This window comes from Bos javanicus, chromosome 14, assembly GCF_032452875.1.
Source record: "Bos javanicus breed banteng chromosome 14, ARS-OSU_banteng_1.0, whole genome shotgun sequence".
In the NCBI taxonomy this organism is placed as follows: domain Eukaryota; kingdom Metazoa; phylum Chordata; class Mammalia; order Artiodactyla; family Bovidae; genus Bos; species Bos javanicus.
Window position 1 is genome coordinate 49062711 of NC_083881.1, and position 23613 is coordinate 49086323.

Genomic DNA, 23613 nt, shown 5'->3' on the forward strand with positions numbered 1-23613 from the left:
TCATTTTCTGCAATCCCGCGCCTCGAGTCACCAATTGCATCTCAGAAGAAATGGAGCTAATCTGTTTTAACATGTCCTGATATATTGGGCAACTCCAGCGTGGTGACGTGTCAGTGGAAAAGTCTTGGGCACATTCATACCTGGGTACAATGTATGATTGCTAGAATATGAATTGCCTCATGTCCTGGAACAGAAGTTGTTCCATTGCTTCTAGCCAAAGATGTCAGTTTAGTTTACACTGGTCTCCATTAGCATTTCTGATGTGTTGAGGAAGTGAATTTAATAAGCAGGGTAAACAGGTTTTGTTTCCAAACTCTGAGATAGGTGATTATAAGATGGATGCTTGGCTGAACCTTGTAGAGTCTCTTCAGTTTTCTGGCAAGAAATCTGGGGGCATAGAGGGCTGTTTTAAAGCAGGCATAGACTTGCTATACAGCCTGTTTCAACTGATTCTTTATAATTTTATTTGGAGTAAAAGTCAGCCAAGGTATTGATATCTATTGCTTTCTGTTGGCAAAGCTGTCTCCCTGCTCTTGCTAAAATACTGGCCAGCCTGTGCTTCTGATAAAATTCTGGCTGTGAATTTATTTAGGTGTTCATTGCAAGCCACTGTCTGTTTTAAGTTGTTTTAGGTGTGGTGTTCTTTATATTCTGTAGCCTCTGCTGGTGGGTAGTCAATAGTCAGTTAATTCCTTAATGGGGGTAAGTGGGAAAGAGTGACCTTTTCTGTCTCTTGGTGGTGAATAAGAGTGATAATGGCTAAAATAATATTTATCATTTATTCAATAGGTATTGAATTTCAATTTTATAGTGACAGTCATGAAAGCATTATTTAGTTTGTATCAACTCTTTTGGTGGTTGATAGGAGAAGGAAATGGCAACCCACTCCAGTATTCTTGCCTGGAGAACCCCAGGGACAGAGGAGTCTGGTGGGCTGCTGTCTATGGGGTCACATAGAGTCGGATATGACTGAAGCGACTTAGCAGCAGCAGCAGCAGGACATTATTACTGATGGGACAGTAAGCAAGGTTCTTGTTTCTGAAATGACTAAACTATTATCCATTTTTATAAAGGAGCACAGAGAGTAACCCCTCTGATTATTAGATAACTTTCAGCCTTTAAGTGAGATGTATTTGTGGGAGATGCTTTGGTTTCTTGAGAAATGTTTTCATATAATTTACATGAATCAAACTGTCACCATTCATCAACAGTCTCAGTTTTTATCATGTTAACTGTATATATGGTATGTTTTTAGCAGATTCTGCTGTGAACAGAGAGATTACAGACCATGTCTGCCATATACTTCACTGTAACTCTAGCTTCTAGCACAGTGCCAGGCACATAGTGGACATTTAATAATTAGTCCCCAAACTGAATTGAATTATATTTACCACTGAAGTTTTATTACTACAGAGTTGTACCAGAAGGTTCTATCATAGCCATCTGTACATTTCCCTAAAATGAAGTTCTCAAAGGATTCTTGATATAATCAAATAAACATAGAATTGTTTAAAGAGTTAAAAATATTTGAGGTGCATCCAGACGAACAGCACGTATATCAAATTTCAAGTTGATTTGATTTAAAATGGCCAAGATATAAAACCATAAAAAATGTGAGTAAATACTCCGCCTATCAAGGCTTGTTATGTAATTACATGGTTTCAGTATGGTTTTTATTCATAGAAAACTATTATAAAGGATCATTTCTGCACAGATAAACTTCTCCAATGGGGACTTTTAATATCTTGGAGATGAATATCCATGACTCTAAATGTTAAACCACTTGAATGAATAATTCAATCAAATTTACTTTTTATTGATCAAATGAAATAAGTTCTGTTAATAATGAAATTTGAAAACCTTAAAATGTTTGCTTTTGGCTGATCTTCAAATAGTAAAATAAGCTATAAAAATAGCTGAACCAATTTAAAACTTTTTTTCCGATTCTTGTTCTTTTCTGAAGACTCATCTGGGTTTACCAAAGTACGTGTCAGTGCTTAACACAGAGGGATCTGTAATTGACTGAGAATTTAAGCCCCCTAAAAGCGAAACTTGAATCAGAAACTTTGAGAAAAATTTAGTGATCATGATGCCTTACAGTAGTTAGCTGTGAGCCTAAAGACTAGAGATTTCTTCTGTTAGTTATTTAGTCATTACACTTCTTGGTGCACTCTCCAGCAGGGAAAAGAAAAAAAAAATTGTATTAGATTTAAAATGTACTTTTATTAAAAGGTGGTTTGTCATTTTCTGTTTCAAATCCTGGCATGGATGATTGTCCAGATTCATCACCTAACTTGCTGTTGTGAAAATCGTTATGGTGGTTATAATACATTTGAAACGTGGGAAGGAAAGAAGTGATCCAAAGAATTCTCAGTAACTGAAAAGCCTTGGAGATGCTGATCATGGGGGCTGGCCTCAGAATTCCTTGCAATGAACTATTCCTGTCATCACCAATCTTCCTTTTTCACACAGGAAATTACCAGCCAGCAGAAATAACATACAAGCCATACAGATTCGACCTAAAAGTTAGTGGGCAAATTATTTAAATTTGAAGTTAAACGCAGTTAGTTCCTTGTTGATTCCAGAATTTCCTCTTTAGACATTTTCCATTGAGGTGACTTTCATGTAGATTTGGGTTCTCTGCTGACCATCCTTCAGTCTAGCCCTCCGTTGAAACCACATATAAATAGGAAGTGCACTTAGAGAAGGCCAGGGGCAGACCATGCTATGACCATGCGTAGCTTTGGATATGTAAGAGGACAGCTTTCCTTCAGCCTGAAAGGAGGGCCTTTCAGGTACACCTTCATGTTATCCACTAACTGCTTATTCCTATCATTTCCTCTCCCAGAAGTGTCTTTATCCATATCTCTCAAAGGACAGTGCATATGTCTCCTGCACAAAGTCATGGAGGTTCAAATCATTATCAACTCCCTTTTTGCGGGGGTGGTGCTCAGTTTCCAGGATCTTGGTTCCCTGGCCAGGGATTGAACCCACACCCTCAGCAGTGAAAGTACAGAGTCCTAACCACTGGATCACAGGGAATCCCCTATTACTAACTCTTAAAAGCAGCTTGTAGGAAAAGGAGAAATCATTATATTATTTAAAACATACACATATACCATCAGCAATGCATGACTCTAATGATGTGTATAAAGGTGAGGTAGAGCTTCATTCTTCAGTTCAGTTCAGTTCAGTCGCTCAGTCGTGTCTGACTCTTTGCGACCCCATGAATCGCAGCACGCCAGGCCTCCCTGTCCATCACCAACTCCCGGAGTATACTCAGACTCATGTCCATCGAGTCAGTGAGGCCATCCAGCCATCTCATCCTCTGTTGTCCCCTTCTCCTCCTGCCCCCAATCCCTCCCAGCATCAGAATCTTTTCCAATGAGTCAACTCTTCACATGAGGTGGCCAAAGTACTGGAGTTTCAGCTTTAGCATCATTCCTTCCAAAGAACACCCAGGACTGACCTCCTTTAGAATGGACTGGTTGGATATCCTTGTAGTCCAAGGGACTCTCAAGAGTCTTCTCCAACACCACAGTTCAAAAGCATCAATTCTTCGGTGCTCAGCTTTCTTCACAGTCCAACTCTCACATCCATACATGACCACTGGAAAAACCATAGCCTTGACTAGACGGACCTTTGTTGGCAAAGTAATGTCTCTGCTTTTGAATATGCTATCTAGGTTGGTCATAACTTTCCTTCCAAGGAGTAAGCGTCTTTTAATTTCATGGCTACAGTCACCATCCGCAGTGATTTTGGAGCCCAGAAAAAGAAAGTCTGACACTGTTTCCACTGTTTCCCCATCTATTTCCTGTGAAGTGATGGGACTAGATGTCATGATCTTAATTTTCTTAATGTTGAGGTTTAAGCCAACTTTTTCAATGTCCTCTTTCACTTTCATCAAGAGGCTTTTTAGTTCCTCTTCACTTTCTGCCATAAGGGTGGTGTCATATCTGAGGTTATTGATATTTCTCCCGGCAATCTTGATTCCAGCTTGTGCTTGTTTCAGCCAAGCATTTCTCATGATGTACTCTGCATAAAGTTAAATAAGCAGGGTGACAATATACAGCCTTGACGTACTCCTTTTCTTATTTGGAAGCAGTCTATTGTTCCATGTCCAGTTCTAACTCTTGCTTCCTGACCTGCATACAGGTTTCTCAAGAGGCAGGTCAGGTGGTCTGGTATTCCCATCTCTTGAACAATTTCCCACAGTTTATTGTGATCCACACAGTCAAAGGTTTTGGCATAGTCAATAAAGCAGAAATGATGTTTTTCTGGAACTCTCTTGCTTTTTCCATGATCCAGCGAATGTTGGCAATTTGATCCCTGGTTCCTCTGCCTTTTCTAAAACCAGCTTGAACATCTGGAAGTTCATGGTTCACATATTGCTGAAGCCTGGCTTGGAGAATTTTGAGCATTACTTTATTAGCGTGTGAGATGGTCCTGACTTTATATCTTCAGGACTTAGCAGGTACCTGGCTTCAGCTGTTTTTCAAAGAGGAAAAAAAAAAAGCCTGGAATGTAGAATTGGGGAAATTAACTCCCTTGATTTTCTTGTCTCCAACGTAATTAGCCATCTCTGCCCAACTGAAGATAAATTTGTCAATCCAAATGGGAGACATTTCTACAGAATATTTTTTAAAAAACTTTATTTTCAAAAACAGGAGTAATGACTAGTGATAAAAATTATTGCAAGAGAGATGATTTTCAACTTTAATAATATTCAGCCACTCAAGACAGACAGCACTGTCCTAGGTACTTATTAGACTATTTGATGACTGTTAGGGGACATGATTTCTGTCTTTAACACAGTATAAAGGAGAATTAAAACTGTTTTAACTCTGTTGTGCCTGATAAACTGAATGAAATAAGGTCTTTAATGCCTTTCTTTCTCTTTAACAAGCTTGTTTTTAAAAAGTAAGGCAAGGGAAACTTCTGTTTTGCTTCCTTTGGCAACAGACTTTTTCTCAGCACTTGATTGGGTTAAGGATGTTGGTGACATGGGAAAAAATGCCATACTCGGTCCAGCTAGGTGACATTATGCATAGTGCGGCTTTCGCTGGGGTCAGGCTGTCATCTGTGATGTGGTTTAGAGAGATGCGTCATGGTCCACCGTTCTGTAGTCACACAGCGAAGGACACTGCCCACTTCTCCCACTTACTCTGCTGCTTCCGAAATTTCCAAGTTCATCAAACATAGGGTTCTACAGTGCTTACCAAAGTGATACATTTGTTAGATGGGAGGTAACTAAATGTATGAAATATTTCTCACCTACCTCCTACTCTCTGCCCCCACACAAGTACGCTCCTATTGAATTCTAGGTGTGAACACCTAGATATTTCACTCTGACTCAACTTTCCATTCTCATATTTGATAAGAATGACACAAATGAAATGCATGTTCTAATACTCAACCGTATGCTTTAAGCATATCTAAAATGTAAAATAAGTAGATTAAAGTGATAAGAACGAAACAGAATATTTTTCTCTTAACAAAAGAAATACAGCTTAATCCCTAATGGGTTGATGATGGATCGATAACTTGAGAGCTTACTACATCCCTGACATTGTTTTAATTATACGCCCATTTGTCCACATTAATACTCACAGCAGCTCACACTTTAAAGAGGGGAGCATTTAAGTACTGCTAAGTTAAGTAATTCACTCAAAGTCGTACCCAGCAACTCAAGACAGAGGCATGTTTTGGATGCAAGCTGTCTGTCTCCTAAATCTATTAACCCCCATGCCATACTGACTCCAAATAAGTGAATCCAAATTACTCTTGATGTATTTAAAATAAGATATGGTTCACCTAAAATATACCAGCCTCTATTGGAGCCTAAATGCTGGTTAAAGCAAGATGTGCCTGTGTAAACCAGCACTGTAATTTCAGGATTTTCCCTTGAACTAATGAAGGGCATTTTCTTTGCAAGAGACTTAAGTGCAAAAGTATGCAAGGTTGAAGCGTTCTCTAAAACCAGGATTACACCCACTTTGGCATGCCGTGTCAAGCAGCCAGGACGTAAGGAAAGAAAAGCAGGCTGCCGTGCATGGTTATACATTCAGGTTTGAGCCGCAGCCATATATGTGGGTTAGTTTCCAAATGGACATTTACATTGCCTTTATGTGGATCAAATTGGTGTTTATTTGCCAAACGTGTTATTTAGATCTTGGGGAAAAGACAGCGTGGCCCCAGGGAAGTTTCACAATTATAACCTAACTAGGCTCCCCAGCTTACCTCGGATAAAGGGAGCCCCAGAGTGTTTGATAAACACAAGCTCTAATAGTTCATTGATTTGAGGGAAATAGCAGTCTGTCCTTTTGCAGTAGGTCCCTATTGGGACTTTGAGGACCAGTACCCAGCGTTTTGTTTTGAGACTGAGAAATTTATTATACGCTCCTGGTCCTGATTTGGGGGATCAGGGGAGTAAGGAGAAAAGGGGAGCCAGAGATTATCTTTGTGAAAAATCTAGCTTTTATTACATCACCTGAAGTAGCACAACCTGCTACACTAATGAAATTGTGTTCTTGGTTGAAAAGGGCAATTGTTAGCTTGACTTTGTGCTCACTAAAAACATTCCCCCAATCTTGTTAAATTATTGCTCTCATTTCAGATTTTTATGGCTATGCAGCTTACCAGTCCTCATTTCTTTACGTTTCATTCATTTTCCTTGTATTGATGATTAATGGAGGATGTCGAATGTTAGAGTGAGCAGGCATCAGCAATTGCAAGATCATAATTAGTTTAGCTGACGAGGGCCTCTGATAGCACTTGCATCTGGATGGAAAAATTACCCTATAGGGAACTGGCTGCTCACCAGGTCTTTTTAGTGATACATTGTGAAACACCCGATGAATCAAATGCCCTTTCAATGCCAAGAAAGTGTTCCAGTCTTGAAGCCAAAATTATGTCTGCAGAAAGCTTTCCATTTGAAATGTATCAGAGTACAATTATAACCATTGTATTTTCTTGGCAAGGATACCCCTCGTCTACAGTATGGACTCGAGTTAAATAAATTGCCTAAATTTTATGAATCCCTGAAATTTTGACGTATAGTGTTTGTAATTTTAAATGTATCACAAAATTGGGTTCCAGCAAGACTTTTTCCACTCCTTATCTAACATGCATATTTTATCATTAAAGGCTTTGCTTCCTAGAGAAAAAAGAGCAGAGTTGCAATTCAGGCTGTCTTTTTTTTTTTTTTTTCCTTCTTCTTCTTCAGCCAGAGTTCCATTTCCTGCCTGTTAGTATTTGCGCCTATGAACACAGCCTGACTTTTGTTTCAATGAGAAGTTTAATGGAATCATTACTTGATAGCAAGAATGGAACAAGCAATGCTAACGATCTACTTTTAAATATTCTTGGATTATTTTTCAATCTGGTGATTAGAGAATTCATCCTAAAATTTCAGAAACACTTGTGATTTCCAAGTCTGAGTCAAATAAAATAAATAAATAGCCATTGATGGGACTATGTTGTCTGGCTTAAGCAGGCTCCTCATAAGGATTCTCATTAGTAATACTGTACTTCTAGTTGGCAGAAGTTTCTTCTGTTCCTCTCAGATTTGGGAGATAGAGGGTGTTCTCTTTCAGATTTTACAGGTGCAAATGAAAAATTAGAACTGAGTGTCTTATTAGTGTCTGAATACTTATGTTACATGAATGACATCCAGAAAGACATGCCTCAGGTTTAATTGTAAGTGGTTTACATGCTGCACTTATTCCAAGTTTGACTATATTTTGAAGCTCAGGTAGCCTGGGCACCGCTTTTTCCAAAATATATTAAACATATTGCCATGCTCTGTCTTTTGACTTTTGACACTTTTAAAAGGTATATTTTAGGGTTCAGCATTTAGGAGCCATCATTAAAGGCACAAACCCCAAAGTTCAAAAAGTTAAAGCTGTTTCTGTGAAAAGCCTTTGGTGTTGCACACACCTCATCCATCACTGTAGGGTTAATTATAATGAAAATCAGTGGTGCCTATTAAACACAATTGAACCTGACCTCATTATGGGCAGCGTGGTTTTATACTGTCATTGTTGCTAGTCTAAAGACAAAACTCCTGGGTTGGTTTGGTCTAACTCCACTGATCATGTGACTCACCTCTGACCTTGTTTTTTTTTTTCCCCCATTTCAGAGGCGCAGAGGCTCGGGTGTTTTTTGTGCCAATTGCTTGACCACAAAGACCTCTCTCTGGCGAAAGAATGCAAATGGCGGATATGTATGCAATGCGTGTGGTCTCTACCAGAAGCTTCACTCGGTAAGAACTTGTTAGACTGTTTCAGGAAAAGCTTTATAAAACAGCCTGGTCTGTGGCGTGATAAGTACCATTCCCTGGCTTGTGGTGCCTGCCCCTGCAGAGTTTAATCCACTTGCTTTGAGCGCACTTGTGATTTATGGTGGACCGGCCTTAGATGTTATGGGGAGATTCATGTGAGATCATTACTAATGCATTATGTTTCTTTTGATATAAAAGAGGAAAATGATTGATTTCTGGGAACTTCACATAACCAATATGTGAATGAGTGGGTATCAGAATTCAGTGACATTAATTTAGGTAAAAAGGAGAAACTTTTAAAGCTCAAAAGTACATAAATTAAAAAAAAAAAAAAAGCAAGAAGACTCTCCCATGTTCAGTATAAAATATAGGGCAAGGGAAAAAATGCTTCTTTTCCAGTCTACTTTTGGAATTTGCAAGTGTCATCTAGGCTGGAAGTAGGACAAGTTCAGAAGAGTGGTTCTTACTGGGACCAAGATGCCAGGTGACTCTCTCCAGGGCTTCCAGCAGCATCTGAGGGCTTGAAGAGCACACAGCAGAGCAGAGGAAGGTGCTGAGGTGTTCTGTGTTTTAAGATCTCTGGCTGGCTAGTTTCTATGACTGTCTGAGCTATGTCAGTTATTTCTAACCAAGTTTTAGGTAGAATCTTATAATAAAATTTAAACTTACAAATCTCCCATCTTTATATGCATTTGACTTCCCGAAGGATTTTTTTTTTTTTTCTTTTTGATTTAGAAAGTTTAGGGACTTCCCTGGTGGTGCAGTGGTTAAGGCTTTGCTTTCCAATGCCAGGGGTGAAGGTTCATTCCCTGGTCAGGGAACTAAGATCCCACTACCTTTCAGCAGCCAAAAAACCAAAACATAAAACAGAAACAATATTGTAACAAATTCTTTAAAATCTTTAAAAATGGTCCACATCCAAAAAAAAAAAAAACTTAAAAAAAAAAGTTTATCTGCTGACCAAAGCTGCCTTTAAAAATAGGAATGCCCCATTTAGTAAGCAAAAATCTGTTTCCTTCTGCCTTTTGCATTTAGTTTGGCATTTTACCACAGCTCTCAGCACCAGCCAGTGGATAGAATACAGTTCTATCTAGAATACAGGGAATACAGTTTTAGACAAAATGTCCTCCAAAACGGACCACTGGAAGCACTCTTTTAAAAAATGCATACTGCCAACAAGACTAATTGGTAGTAAACTGTGAAAACCTTAGTTATTAGCATGTAGCTAGTAGAAGGAATCTCCACCTACCACCACCACCTTACTTTTTTTAAGCCTTCACCATTTAAGCAAGCAATAAGCTTCCATTTAATGAGTACTGACATTAATGATTTTAATTGAATGCTGTCCAATCAAAGGCCAAATATTAATTAAACTACTGCTCTTCCAGGTTATGGTAATTTAACAACTGCAATATAAATGAACAAATTTTTAACAATTATTTTAATATTCATCTCCCCAGAGATGTTTTTGATTTTGAGGGTTTTTTAAAAATCTTAAATTTCCTATATTTCTACTCCATGAATTCCATGGCCCTGCATGCTCTTAGTTCTTATACATTTGTGCATAATAATTCTCTGATGTCTCTTTTATGGGCTGTAATTCCTTTACCTGTCATTTCAATATTGGTCTTCTTTAGGATTCTAAAACAGACACTATATTTCTTCCACTCTGTATTCTACAGGATAAAACTCTTCGTTCCCTTGAGTTTTCCCATCAACTCCATATATTTACATTTTTATAAATATAACCTTTATGTACAATGCAATGCACAGATCTAATGTATAGTGTTCAGTGAGTTTTAATAGTGTCATCTTAATCAAAATATAAAATAGCATGTTTATCTTAGAAAGTTATCATGTAGCTGTTTTAAAATAATACTGTGTTAAAATATTGAATTGTATTTAAATATTATAATTAAATACAAGTTTTAAAATATATCAAAATTTGCGAAATTACCTAAAGCAGTGTTTAGAGGAATATTTTCAGCATTAAATGCTTATATTCAAAAAGAAGGATAGAGATTAAATATGTATGTTTGAAATATGAGATCTTTATAAATCTGAAATTCTGAACAAAGTAAATGAACATGGACTATCCAAGGGATGTGACATTTTCATTCTAAAACCAGTAATTTGATGTTCAATAACAAGTGCGTTCTCCTTTATCCTTCAAAATATCTTTGTGACAATAAAAACACTCCAAGAGGATTTGTGTTTTAACACTTAAAAAATACTGTCTTGCATTAAGATACATCATTTCCAGGTATAATTCACAAATTACATATTGTTCATGTTCATATTTTATGTAGAGATTATTTCCTGATTTCAGTAATCTTTTAGAAAAAATCAGATTTTAGCCCATTTAAAGATTCTTTGAATTTTTAATTTGTAAATATGCATTCACTTATTAAACATATTCTCTTGATTTTATAAATCGAAGTTAAAGCTCCTACTGCAAGTAAAGTTTTTATTATAGTCTTATCTGTGGATTTTAGTCATGTAATATAAACACCTGTTGAACATGTACATAAATACCAGTCATGTCATACTTAAGCTGGGTGAAAGTCAGCATTCTATTTAAGTACAGAGTAGAATGACAGATAGGATATTTGAAGCAAGCCTACAAATAAATTTAGATTTTCAACAGAAAACAAATGCTTCATCTGTTAACAGGAAAAATCTTCCTTAATAATAAATACTTATATAATTAGAGGAAAAGAAATGAAAGTGGGAGATTTATTAAAAACACACACACACACACACACAAAACCTCTCACTGGATATGGCTTTGATCCTGAAGAATTCCATGGTTAGAGGAGCCTGGCAGGCTACAGTCTGTGCAGTCACAAAGAGTCCAACACAGCTGAGCAACTGTTGGACTTCCCTGGTGGCTCTGATCGTAAAGAATCTGCCTGCAATGCAGGAGAACCATGTTCAATCCCTGGGTTGGGAAGATCCCCCAGAGAAGGAAATGGCTTACCCACTGCAGTATTCTTGCCTGGAGAATCCCATGGACAGAGGAGCCTGGGGGACTACAGTCCATGGGGTCAGAAAGATTTGGACACAGCTGAGCAACTAACAATTTCACTTTCACTTCACTTGATATGTTTCCTTACAGTTCTGTCAGTTTGCCTTTGATTATTTATATTCTGATGTTTAATATTATATATCCACACTCGCAGTTATTTAGGAGAGTGTGTGTATTAGTCATCTGGGCCTTGACATAACAAACTACCATAAACTGGATGTCTTAAAGAACAGACATTTATTTTCACACTTCTAGAGGCCGGCAGTCTGAGATAGGGTGCAGTGTGGTTGGGTTCTGGTGAGAGTCTCTTCCTGGCTTGTAGAAGGCTGCCTTTACTCTGTGTCTGCATTTAATCTTGTGTGTTAATCACTCAGCTGTGTACGACTCTTTACAACCCCATGGACTGTAGTCCGCCAGGCTCCTCTGTCCATGGGATTCTCCAAGAATGCTGGAGGATAACCATTCCCTTCTCCAGGGAATCTTCCCGACTCAGGGATTGAACCCAGGTCTCCAACATTGCAGGCAGATTCTTTACCATCTAAGCCACCAGGAAAGCCCTCACTTAATCTTATTTACCTCCTAAAGACCTAATCTTCAGATACAGTCACACTGGGGGGTAAGAGATTCAGTATATGAATTGGAAGGGAGTATCTGGGGGATGGGGAGGAAGACATAGTTCAGTCTACAGCCTTGTATCATTTTTCACAGTTGTCATCAAAACCAATCTCCTCTGTTACTGTTGACATCTTCTTGGTGCATGACTCAAAAGTTTAGAAAAATCACATTTCTTCAACTAGCTTTCTATATTGTTTTATCACAAAATAATGCGATTCTGAAGTCTGTTGAGTTTGGAAAGGCTGTTTTCAAGTAGATTAAAGTTTTCGGTCCTCTCTGTAAAGATGGGCATGATTTAATTAGGGTAAAAGAGTGTGCTTTGGTTCTGTCCTCTGATCCTGCTTAGGGCAAAAGGAGGAGATTTAGTAAATCTATAACATAAAGCCTGTCTTTGCTTTGAACTTGAACATGGTTTATATTTGTGAGGAATTGTTAATGCATTTTAATGTATTTTTTAATGTTTTCCTTTTATGTATTGTGTGTGTGTTCCCTGCAGACTCCCAGGCCTTTAAACATCATTAAACAAAACAACGGTGAGCAGATTATTAGGAGAAGAACAAGAAAGCGCCTTAACCCAGAGGCACTTCAGGCCGAGCAGCTCAACAAACAGCAGAGGGCCGGCAGTGAGGAGCAGGTCAACGGCAGCCCCTTAGAGAGGCGGTCAGAAGATCACTTAACTGAAGGTCACCAGAGAGAAATTCCACTCCCCAGCCTGAGTAAATACGAAGCCCAGGGTTCATTGACTAAAAGCCATTCTGCTCAGCAGCCAGTCCTGGTCAGCCAAACTCTGGATATTCACAAAAGAATGCAACCTTTGCACATTCAGATAAAAAGTCCTCAGGAAAGTACTGGAGACCCAGGAAACAGTTCATCCGTATCTGAAGGGAAAGGAAGTTCTGAGAGAGGCAGTCCCATAGAAAAGTACATGAGACCCGCGAAGCACCCAAATTATTCACCACCAGGCAGCCCTATTGAAAAGTACCAGTATCCCCTTTTCGGACTTCCCTTTGTACATAATGACTTCCAGAGTGAAGCTGATTGGCTGCGGTTCTGGAGTAAATATAAGCTCTCCGTTCCTGGGAATCCGCACTACTTGAGTCACGTGCCTGGCCTACCAAATCCTTGCCAAAACTATGTGCCTTATCCCACCTTCAATCTGCCTCCTCATTTTTCAGCTGTTGGATCAGACAATGACATTCCTCTAGATTTGGCGATCAAGCATTCCAGACCTGGGCCAACTGCGAATGGTGCCTCCAAGGAGAAAACGAAGGCACCGTCAAATGTAAAAAATGAAGGTCCCTTGAATGTAGTAAAAACAGAGAAAGTTGATAGAAGTACTCAAGATGAACTTTCAACAAAATGTGTGCACTGTGGCATTGTCTTTCTGGATGAAGTGATGTATGCTTTGCATATGAGTTGCCATGGTGACAGTGGACCTTTCCAGTGCAGCATATGCCAGCATCTTTGCACGGACAAATATGACTTCACAACTCATATCCAGAGGGGCCTGCATAGGAACAATGCACAAGTGGAAAAAAATGGAAAACCTAAAGAGTAAAACCTTAGCACTTAGCACAATTAAATAGAAATAGGTTTTCTTGATGGGAATTCAATAGCTTGTAATGTCTTATGAAGACCTATTAAAAAAAAATACTTCATAGAGCCTGCCTTATCCAACATGAAATTCCCTTCTTTTATTATTCTTTCTTTTGATGAGTAGGTTACCAAGATTAAAAAGTGAGACAAATGTTCAGTGAGAAAAAAAAAAGGAAGATGGTTAATAGTCCTGATTTAGAAGCTAGTAAGTCAAAACCATCTTGGTGAATGTGTACTGTGGAAACCATCCATAAGAAGTATCAGCAGACTATAATTATGATGTTTGTATAGAAAGAGATCAAAGCTGTTTAGAATTTGGAAGGGTTTACATATTATGATCCTAAAGCAGTATTGGGCTGGCCACTGGCCCATTTGTTCAAAAACCCATAAATTATTGCCTCAGTTTCGAAGTATCATGAAATCCTAGGCAGATGAGGAGAAATTTAATCTCCAGGGCAGTGAAAGGAAAATGGCGCCCTCTTAGACAAGAATCCTCTCATAGATCATGTTTCAAATTTAGACCTAGAAATGCGAGCTGTGGTTAGGCTTGGGGAGAGAGCAGCGGGAAAAGTGACAGACGGTGGCACGATGATTTTGGCCAGCCCTGCCTGTACATACACATGCACACCCTCTCTGATATTTTTGTCCTTTAGATGTTCACATACTCCTTTCAAAACTAGTCCTCTTGTTTGCGATTTAGGTTCATTTTGTCCAAATATATATGCATTTTTAAAAAACAATATCCTCAGTGCTACATAGTAATTTTATTTTAGCCAGATCATTTTTTCTTGTATGTGATGAACCAGCTTGGGTTTGTTTTCTAAGCTTCCTTTGGGTCACTAATCTCATTTGGCATGTTCTAACTAAAGGGATCCCCTCAGTTCAAAAGACTAGATGGATACAAAAGTTCAGACCATGGCATTCATTGATGTAGAGCGCATGGTATTTCTCCACAAGGTAACCTGCTGTATTTATTTATTTTCTTTTGGTTTAAATATAATTTCCAAACTTTGTGGTCAGGCAGCGTCTAAAGTTACGTTACCACAGGCTGACAGTTGGTATATGTACCAATCAATTCCTCCATTAGATTTATACAGGTTTAGTTAAGTAGCATTAAATAGGATTCTTAGAAGTATGTTCTTCATAGTACTTTTAATACTTAAGGCTTTGTAAAACTATCCATGAAGGGAAAGCCTCAGCATAACTGCTCAGGGAAATAGGGCTAAATAACTGAACATTAAATAATTGGTTAAAGGTGCTGTTAGTCGAGCCTCAATGCTTGCTACACGGATGTATGTACAAGGACTGACTTTAATAATTTGCATTATATCGTCCCAACCAGTAGTTTATTTTTTGCCACGGAGATGTAGAAGATATTACAAGCTACTGGATGCACTGTCAGATTAACTTATTTCATTAAAGAAGTTGGGAGAACAAATAGGAAAAAAAAAAAAAACCTTATTTTTCTAGTAAATATTAATGTATTACATTTCAAATAATGGTGCCTGACATATTGAATAATTATTTTCTACAGTGTACGTATGCAACAAAGATATTCCATCATGCATTAGAGTCAGTTCTGACTCTGCCTAGCTGTTTACATTTGCAAATGTAGCAAACAAGGTAATGAAGCAACTATTTCTATTGCGGTAGATATCCTTTGTGTGTGTGTGTGTGTGTGTGCATTAAAATTGTAAACGGTAACATGAAACAAATGAACGTTCTTGATATAATGGTATGAAAACAAGAAGGAAATGAAAATATTTTTATGCCTACTTAGGAAAAAAAAGGGTAGCACTATTCATTCCAAGTACTTTTTTTTTTTAATTTTTAAGCTCTTAACTCACATTGTTATGCTTAAAATGATAAACATATATCCTCTTTTTATTGCTTTGTCTATGTTTCAGATGAAACATTTCAGAAATTATTTTGATAAGTGCTGCTGGAATCTGCAGCACTGATGTTTTTATTGCATTCTGTAGTTGCATTTGCACTCCATTTTTACATTAATTCGCAGTTGCTTTGTATTGTTTTGTTTGGGTTTTGTTTCTTTTTCCCAGTGCCAGGTCTTCGTTTCTTCAAGTTGGATGGCAGGTAGAGTTCAACCAGTTTGTGACTGTTGTAGTGAATGAAGTTCAAACTGTCTTTCTGATGCTGTGTTGTCATTTCCATTCTTGCATTTTTGTTTTCATGTAAAAAAAAAAAGAGAGAAAAAGAGAGAAAGAAATCAGGACTAAGCCTTTTGCTTCAGTTTCATTTATAAAGGGTTGTTTTCTGATCTCACCTGTCAAATAGCTCTAATATAATTCATATGAATCGAGATAAAGAGGTGAAATGAGGGGCTTTGACATTCAAATTATGTGATGTCATTTATCTTTCTTAGGAATTTTGATGAATGCATCTCAAAATGTACAGGCAGATTGGAGAGGTGGCAATTAAAGATCTAAAGAGGAGATTTCCCAAACAACAAAACAGTATTTAATTTTCTTAGTGAAAGGAGTAGAAACAAAGTGCACTGTGGCAATCCTCAAGCACCACGATATGTGAACTGCTCAAAGTAGAAAATACTCGAAGTTTGGTTAACTTGGGCAATAGTACAGGTATGGCTTTTTGGGCAAAACTACTATTTAAGCAGTTTCTCCAGTGTATCAGACACAAGTATGTTGTTCTTTCTTGGCATATATGTCTCTTTATTTCATCGTGTTTTTTTTTCCTCAGACACACAAGTAGTAATGGTTAGCATTGGAAATACATATCACTATTCTTGGAATATTTATGGTCAGTCTACTGTAGGTAGAATATTCTTAGATAGCATTGTCAATAGATCTTATTCTGTATGCCTTTTATTATTGATTATTTTATTTTCATTTATTTTTTTTTCATATTTTGATGGAGAAGAGGTTGGGCTATGAAAAATGATGAAAACTTATCAAAACACTAAAAGACCCCCTTTTTTTGACTTTTGAAAGCCTTTGTCCTAGCTCTCAAAATACATTTTTACAAAATTGATTGATTGGTATCTTTATTTTTATTTGGGTTTAGGATTTCTGAACTATTTTGTCTTAAATTGTAATTTTAAATGAGCTGTTTAGATACTTAAAATCTTTTTTTTTTTTTTTAAGGATTTTCAAGATGACTTAGGAATTTCCCTTCTTGGAAAAGGCTTTCCCTATGATAAAAACTATACGCTAGGTAAAATTGTATGTCATTTAAAAAACATACGTCTTTTTAAAGTATGTGTCCAGATTCTGAATCGGGCTTTGGATCAAACTTTAAGCCAGGACCAGCTCATGCATTCTCATTCTCGTTTTTCTCACTCTTTCTCTCTTCATCTCTCATCCATGTATTCATATTGTTGTTTGGGATAGAAGACTCTTAAAGAGCCAGCCCACCTCAGAAGATTGTGGATTCAGAGACACTACACTGAGTACATGAAAAAAGGATGGAGCTCTCATGGTTAATATGTTAACTCTATAGTTCAAAGGGAAAGAGGGTGCCCGTTCTTTCTACATGACATATTGAGATGTTCTTTTAGAAAAATCAACTTTTAAGATAATGATGTTTTCTTCTAAACTGTTCTCTTTTAGTAAAGGTAGATTTTAGAAAACAAGCATGGGGATTTTTTTTTCTAAGGTAATATTAATGAGAAGAAGAGAAAAAGTGATTATCTTTAACAGCTCTTTGTTGAAGCCTGTGGTAGCACATTATGTTAATGATTGCACATGTGCACATAATCTATGATGATCCAATGCAAATACAGCTCCAAAAATATTAAATGTATAGATTTTTAAATGCCTGAGGGTATACATTTTTCTTAATTAATTGAAGAGTATCAATACAGCTACTAAAGTAATGATTAGCCTCCTGCTATGTGGCTGCAAAACATCAAAGGTGACCTGTCTTAAGACCTCTGAACTGCCTGCCTGTTTAGTTCGTGAGCATGAACATAATTCTAGAGGGGGAAGATCGAACATCCCGTGGTGGTAAAGAAGCTGACAGTCAGCTTCTGCGCTGTATGCCAGTTTTTTGCCTAAAGTTTATTTTGAGCCCACACCTTTCTTATCTTTGGGTTGAGAACCATGGCAAAAAAAAATAAAAGCAAGGCATCTTTTGTGATCAAGTAAGTGAAAGCTTGCTGACTGTCCTAGATCACAGGAGAAAACGGAGGAATGAAATCAAATCCAAATATGAGACTAAAGATGCTAACCAAAGGTAGGTACTAAGTGGAATTCTATCAGCAGGCCACTATAAATGAGAGGAGGATAGAGAAACATGTACCAGGACTTTGAAGGGCTGTGTTATTTTCCCAAAGAAAGACTTGGCCAAGGGCGGAAGCCATGGCTTCATTGGAGAGCACTTCCTGTGGGTTTTCCATTAGCATTTCACCAACAGTGGACACACATGTTCCTGCTAACCATCAGTGATTTAGAAAGCATCCACAGTTATCTGCAGTAATTAGGACCTCTGGAAGATGCTAGGGTTGAAGTGTGTCAAGTCAGGGATGAAGAAAATGTGAAATTCAAATTGGTCCACACATGGAAACTGGATAATGTATCCTAACGTGATGTTCTTTTGAAGGGAAAAAGTAGAGCTAGAAACTTCACTCCGTCCTACAGCAGAGAAAAGCAAGAGTAATTTTTACACAGAAATAACATTTAGATTTCATCAGAGAAAATGGTTCTTCAAGACCCATGAGTCCCAAAACTGGATCCTAATTTTTACTCCTGGATTTTTTGTTCATTATATGATCTGCAGCAAATCACTTTTTTCTTTTCGTGCCTCAGGTTCCTCACCTGTAAAATGGAAAAAATATATTAATAATAATAATATTAATAATAATAATGGTAATGTAGTACTTGTTTGTAAAGCACTTTGAGATCCTTGATTGAAAGGCACCATGAGAGTGCCAAGTATTATTTTATGGCCAAGGGGCTTATTTAAACTCTCAGTTCCCAAGGGCCAGGAAAGGTTGGGGTCGTTTTTTTAAAGATGAGCTGTAAATATCATAATCAGGCAGCCTATTGTGTTGACTATGAAGAGGCAAAACTATTACAAGGCTGATAAAACCATAGTTTCTTAATGGCTACCAACAAGGCAAATATCACAATAAGAAATGCCAAATTCTTTATGGTGACAACGTGAATAATTGGGGGGGGGTGGTTAGGGATGGGAAGCATCTCAATAATGCCAATGTAAAATTCACTTACAGCAATATTCACCAGCAGAAAATGTCTTTCATACGGAATGATTTCATGTTGCTAAGAAAAAATTCAATTTGTAGTCCTGATTTGAATATTAGAATGTTGGCTATAATAGTTCTGTTCTTACAACACATGGAATTTTTTTTGTTTTATTTAATTTTGTTTTCATAGTGCATGTTCATTTCTACTCACAAACATGTTCTTGGTGTATTTCTTATGCAAACAATCTTCAGGCAGCAAAGATGTCTGTTACATCTAAACTTGAATAATAAAGTTTTACCACCAGTTATACATGATGGTGTTGGTATGGTTTATATGGATTCACTTTCATCCATGTAGCAATAGGAAATTCAGACTGTTGTAACATATAGACAGGCTCTGATGAGTTGAGATGGTGAATTCAAGTCACCATTTAAAAAAAAATGATAAGTGAAAAAACCTGGATTCTCTCAACTTGTTTTGTTCTGCTTTGCTTTTTTTTTTTCTTTTAACCAATCAATCTCTTATTGATAGATTTTGTGTAAAAAAATTATACAAGTTTCTTTAGGAAGATTAACAATAAAAATCATGTTTATTTCAAAAACATTTATTGAGTATCACGTATTGAGTGTTGAATACTGGATAATGATAATGTTATGATATGTAAAAAATCCTGCTTTTGAAGTCTAACTTTGAATACAATTTAGTATACCCATGAATATGATATAAAGATCCTGATAAATCATCTCAAGAAATTTATATTAATGTATGAAGATGCTTAAGATGAAATTAATCAGAGATTTCCTGAAGGTGGATTTTGAAAGAGGCAAGAGGCAGAAGAAAACCAGGTAGGCAAAAAAGACTCACCCAAATGTTTATGACCAGGAGGAAAAAAGCAAAAAGGACAGCATGTGAAGTATATAAAAAACTCCTTGCTTCAGAAGATTTGTTTTGAAATTTTCAAGTTAATTACTGTCTACCCTCCTAGCACAAATCTTCACTTCTCATTTTTTGTGAATCCAAATTAACAAGTCCTTTATTATTATTTTTTTTTCTAGCTCTCTCTTTTCTCCCCTGTTTTGAAAACAGCAGAATAAAGGCTTTGAGGGTCTGATCATAATGGTAATAAACTTGTTTCACAGCTGGAGGCAACATTCTCTAGATAAGTGTAGTAAAAACACTTAATATGATTTCTTTGCCTTATATAGAATTTGATGCTTCTCTGGGGAGAACTTTGCAGATAAAGTTAAACACACTCTGTTCTCACCCAGGACTGTCAGAATCCCACTCAAGCAGAACTGTGTGCCCATCAGCTCTTTACCCTTGTTTGAGGGGAGAGAAGAAGAGCCCCTCAGCGTGGACATCCCTCCCTTCCCTTTTGGTCTTCCATCTCTCAGACGCTGGGGCTGGCCGCGTCAGAAACACAGTGCACAAAAGGAGCAGTTAAATGGCCTGTGAGGCGGAAACCAGCTGGAAGAAACTTCAGGAACCACAGGGCTATATGTGATGTGTGTGCTAAGGCGTTTGGTCATGTCTAACTCTTTACAATCCTATGGAGTTGGACATGACTTAGCGACTAAATATATTGTTGTTTAGTCCTTAAGTCATGTCCGACTCTTGCAACCCCATGGAGTGTAACCGCCAGGCTCCTCTGTGGGATTTTCCAGGCAATAAAATTGGAGTGGATTACCATTTCCTTCTCCAAGAGATCTTCCTGACCCAGGGATCAAATCCACACCTCTTCCATTGGCAGGCAGATTCTTTACTCAGCCACCTAAGGTAGCCGTTTCTCAGCTCTACAAATATTGCCAAGCTGACTTGCTTTCCCAGATTTGAAGTTTTCAAGAAAAACTGGACAAAGCAAATTTTCTATGAAATCTAATTTTGAATGTCAGTGACAGACTTTTTTTTTTTTTAATACTGCAAGCCAAACAAAACACTTGTTCAGAATAAATTCCACCCCTAGACAGGCAGAGTGCGTGTGACCCCTGGAGCATGAACAATAGTGAACTCTGGTAACTGGCAGGGAAGAAATTGGGCAAAGGGCTGAGGTTAGCTGTGGTTCCTCTGGGTTTTGTCTCGGGTCCCGGTGCGTCCCTGCCAGGAAACCCGAAAGCACTGTGGCAGCAGCACCTGCCTGACTCTCCCGCAGCCAAATTTGCTTTAGATGAAAGACATTTGCACAGGGAGAAAAAAGCCGTTTTTTTTTTTTTTTTTTTTAATCATACTGCTAATTACTTTGTACTTCTGTTCTCCATCTTTGTAACCCCAACTACAATTTTTCTTTTTTTTAAAAAACACACCAGTAGAAACAAATCTCCAAAACTATTTGAAGTTGCTAAAGTTACCATCCAGTAATCCAAGATGTCCTTATTTCCCTCTCCAGGTCAGATTTTAGAGTAAAAATAACAGGGCTAGCAAAGGAAAGAAAACAGTACGTGGGAAGGGAGGGGCTTTTTCATGATATAAAGAGTTGATCGTTTTAATGAATAAAGAATTTCTTCAAGTAAAAATAAGTGATTTGTATATGTGATCTTATTGTTAGGTTTATAATACTGTTCTCCAATATATTCAGGATATCACATCTGAAATTCATTTTTCATAAATATTGCGGTACAGTTGACCCTTGAACAACATGCATTCGAGCTGCACAGGTCCTCTTATATGTGGGTTTTTTTGTTTTTAATAGTAAATATCCAAAGTACTATATGATCCATGGCTGGTTGAATATACATAGGAAGAACCTCAGATATAAAGGGATCACAGATATATTGGACCAGCTATAAATTACCTGTGTGTTTTCAACTGCATGGAGGGTCAGCACCCCTAAAACCCAGCTGTTCAAGGGTCAATTGTATTTACATAAAATGTTTTGTGTGAGGTAACAACCCATTCAGCCAACACCCTGTTCAATAATTAATAAATATCATTAACTTTTTTCTTCAGGTAAGGAATAGAGACCAGGAGAGCAAGCGTTCTTAGAAAGTATAATTGAAATTCTTTATATTTCCATAAATAGAAGGTGCATTTCCAAGTTAAAATTGCATAAGCACTAAACCATAAGTAGTTTTCCAGGAGTATTCATGAACTCAAAAACCAAGAATAAATAACAGACATTTTCCCAGAACATGCACTGTCTCTTACGTGATAAAAGCAATATTTGCCCCCCCTCATCTTGTTTATGTATCAGTCAGCTCTTCTTATTTTTGGGGGGGAGGGGTGCCACATAGCATGTAGGACCTTAGTTCCCTCACCAGTGAGGGATTGAACCTGTGCCCCCTGCAGTAGAGGTGTGGCATCTTAACCACTGGACCTCCAGGGAAGTCCCCATCAGTCAGTTTTTAGAGTTGGTGTAAACTTTAAGCTTGAACCGGAGGCAGGGAGAAGGAATGGTTTCTGGATAATTCAAATGCATTACATTTTTTGTGCATGTTGTTTCTATTATTATCATGTGAGCTTCACCTCGGATCATCAGGCATTAGATACCAGAGGCTGGGGACCCCTACTTTAGAGAAAAAAGTAATGCAGATTAAAGAGAGACGAGTGAATGGATGTCATAGAGTTGGTGTATTTTTTTTTTCAGAACATTTATTTCCTTAGATATTTTCTTTCTACACAGTGTATATTACCCAATGAATGAACTGATGTATCCTAAAAAGCATACATACACAAGTGAGTTTACAAAGCTCAATTCAATATCCTTATGATGGTTTGTTTTCTATAATTTTATCTTTTATAATTGCCTTGATTATTTTTTTTCTCTAATGAAGATATCATTGTCATTGTTTTGTTGTTTGTTGGTGATGACATGCAGTATAAACCCAGGTTTCATTCATTTATTCAACAAATAGTAATTGAGCCTTTCCTACCTACCAGGGATTATTCCAGACATTTGGACTATCTCAATGAAAGAACACAAACCAAAATTCCTGTATCTATGGGAGAGAGAGAGACATAAAACATACAGACACAGTAAACAAACTATAAGTAACATGTTAAGTGGCAATAAATGCTCTAGCTCAGTGGTCTCCAACCATGTTGGCAGCAGGGGCCAGTTTCGTGGAAGAAAATTTTTCCACGGACTAGAGGCGGGGAGGAGGGGGAATGGTTTCTGGATGATTCAAGTGCATTAAAATTTATCGTGCATATTATTTCTATTATTATCACGTGAGCTCCACCTCAGATCATCAGGCATTAGATCTCAGAGACTGGGGACCCTTGCTCTAGAGAAAAAAAAGTAATGCAGATTAAAGGCAAATGAGTGGATGGATGTCATATTCAATAGGCTAAACCGTTCAGCCCTCCCTTGAGCCAAGACTTAAAGGAAGGACAGATAAAGTGAACAGCTGGTACAAAGGGCCTAGGGTGAGAGAGTCTTCCTGGGAATTTTGAGAAAGAGCGAGGAAGCCATGTGGCTGGGGAAGAGTAAGGTAGGGGGACAGAATTTAGAAATTCACTCAGAAAAACATTGAGGTGGGAGGAAATCAGATCATTTAGGACATGGTAAGCCACCTCGAGGACTATGACTTTATGCAAAATGCAGACGTAGTTTTGTGTTTTTAGAAGAGGATTGTTTTAATGGGACTCTCCTGTGATTGAAATAAATCATGGAAGTTATTTATGGAATAAATCATAATAGGAGAGAAACCAGGAGACCGGTTGGAAGCTAGTTTAGTCATTTCTGCAAGAGATGTGAGGAATAGATCAGCACTTAAAATTCCAGAGATCATTTTGGGAAATAGAACAAAACTAGTTTGCCTAGATGTAGAGTGTGAGAGAAAGAGTCAAGAATTATGCTGAGATTTTTTTATCTGAGCCACTAGAAGAACAGATTTGATGGATCAGGTTTGGAGGGTGTAAGGAAAAGAGTTAAATTTAGGACAAGCTACATTTAAGATCCAAATGGAAAAGTC

The 23613-nt window shown here is 37.6% G+C and overlaps 1 protein-coding gene across 9 annotated transcripts in view; it reads left to right on the forward strand.

Moving 5' to 3' along the window:
• The window catches only part of TRPS1 (transcriptional repressor GATA binding 1), a 279210-nt gene extending 260198 nt beyond the window's left edge, over positions 1–19012 (forward strand). For all 9 annotated transcript variants that reach the window (XM_061439104.1, XM_061439101.1, XM_061439107.1 and 6 more), the window contains 2 exons: positions 8141–8263; positions 12421–19012. In XM_061439104.1, the coding sequence (XP_061295088.1) occupies positions 8141–8263; positions 12421–13482 (1185 nt within the window). In that variant the 3' untranslated portion in view covers positions 13483–19012. The remainder of the gene's footprint in view (positions 1–8140; positions 8264–12420) is intronic.
• Positions 19013–23613: the final 4601 nt, after the last annotated feature.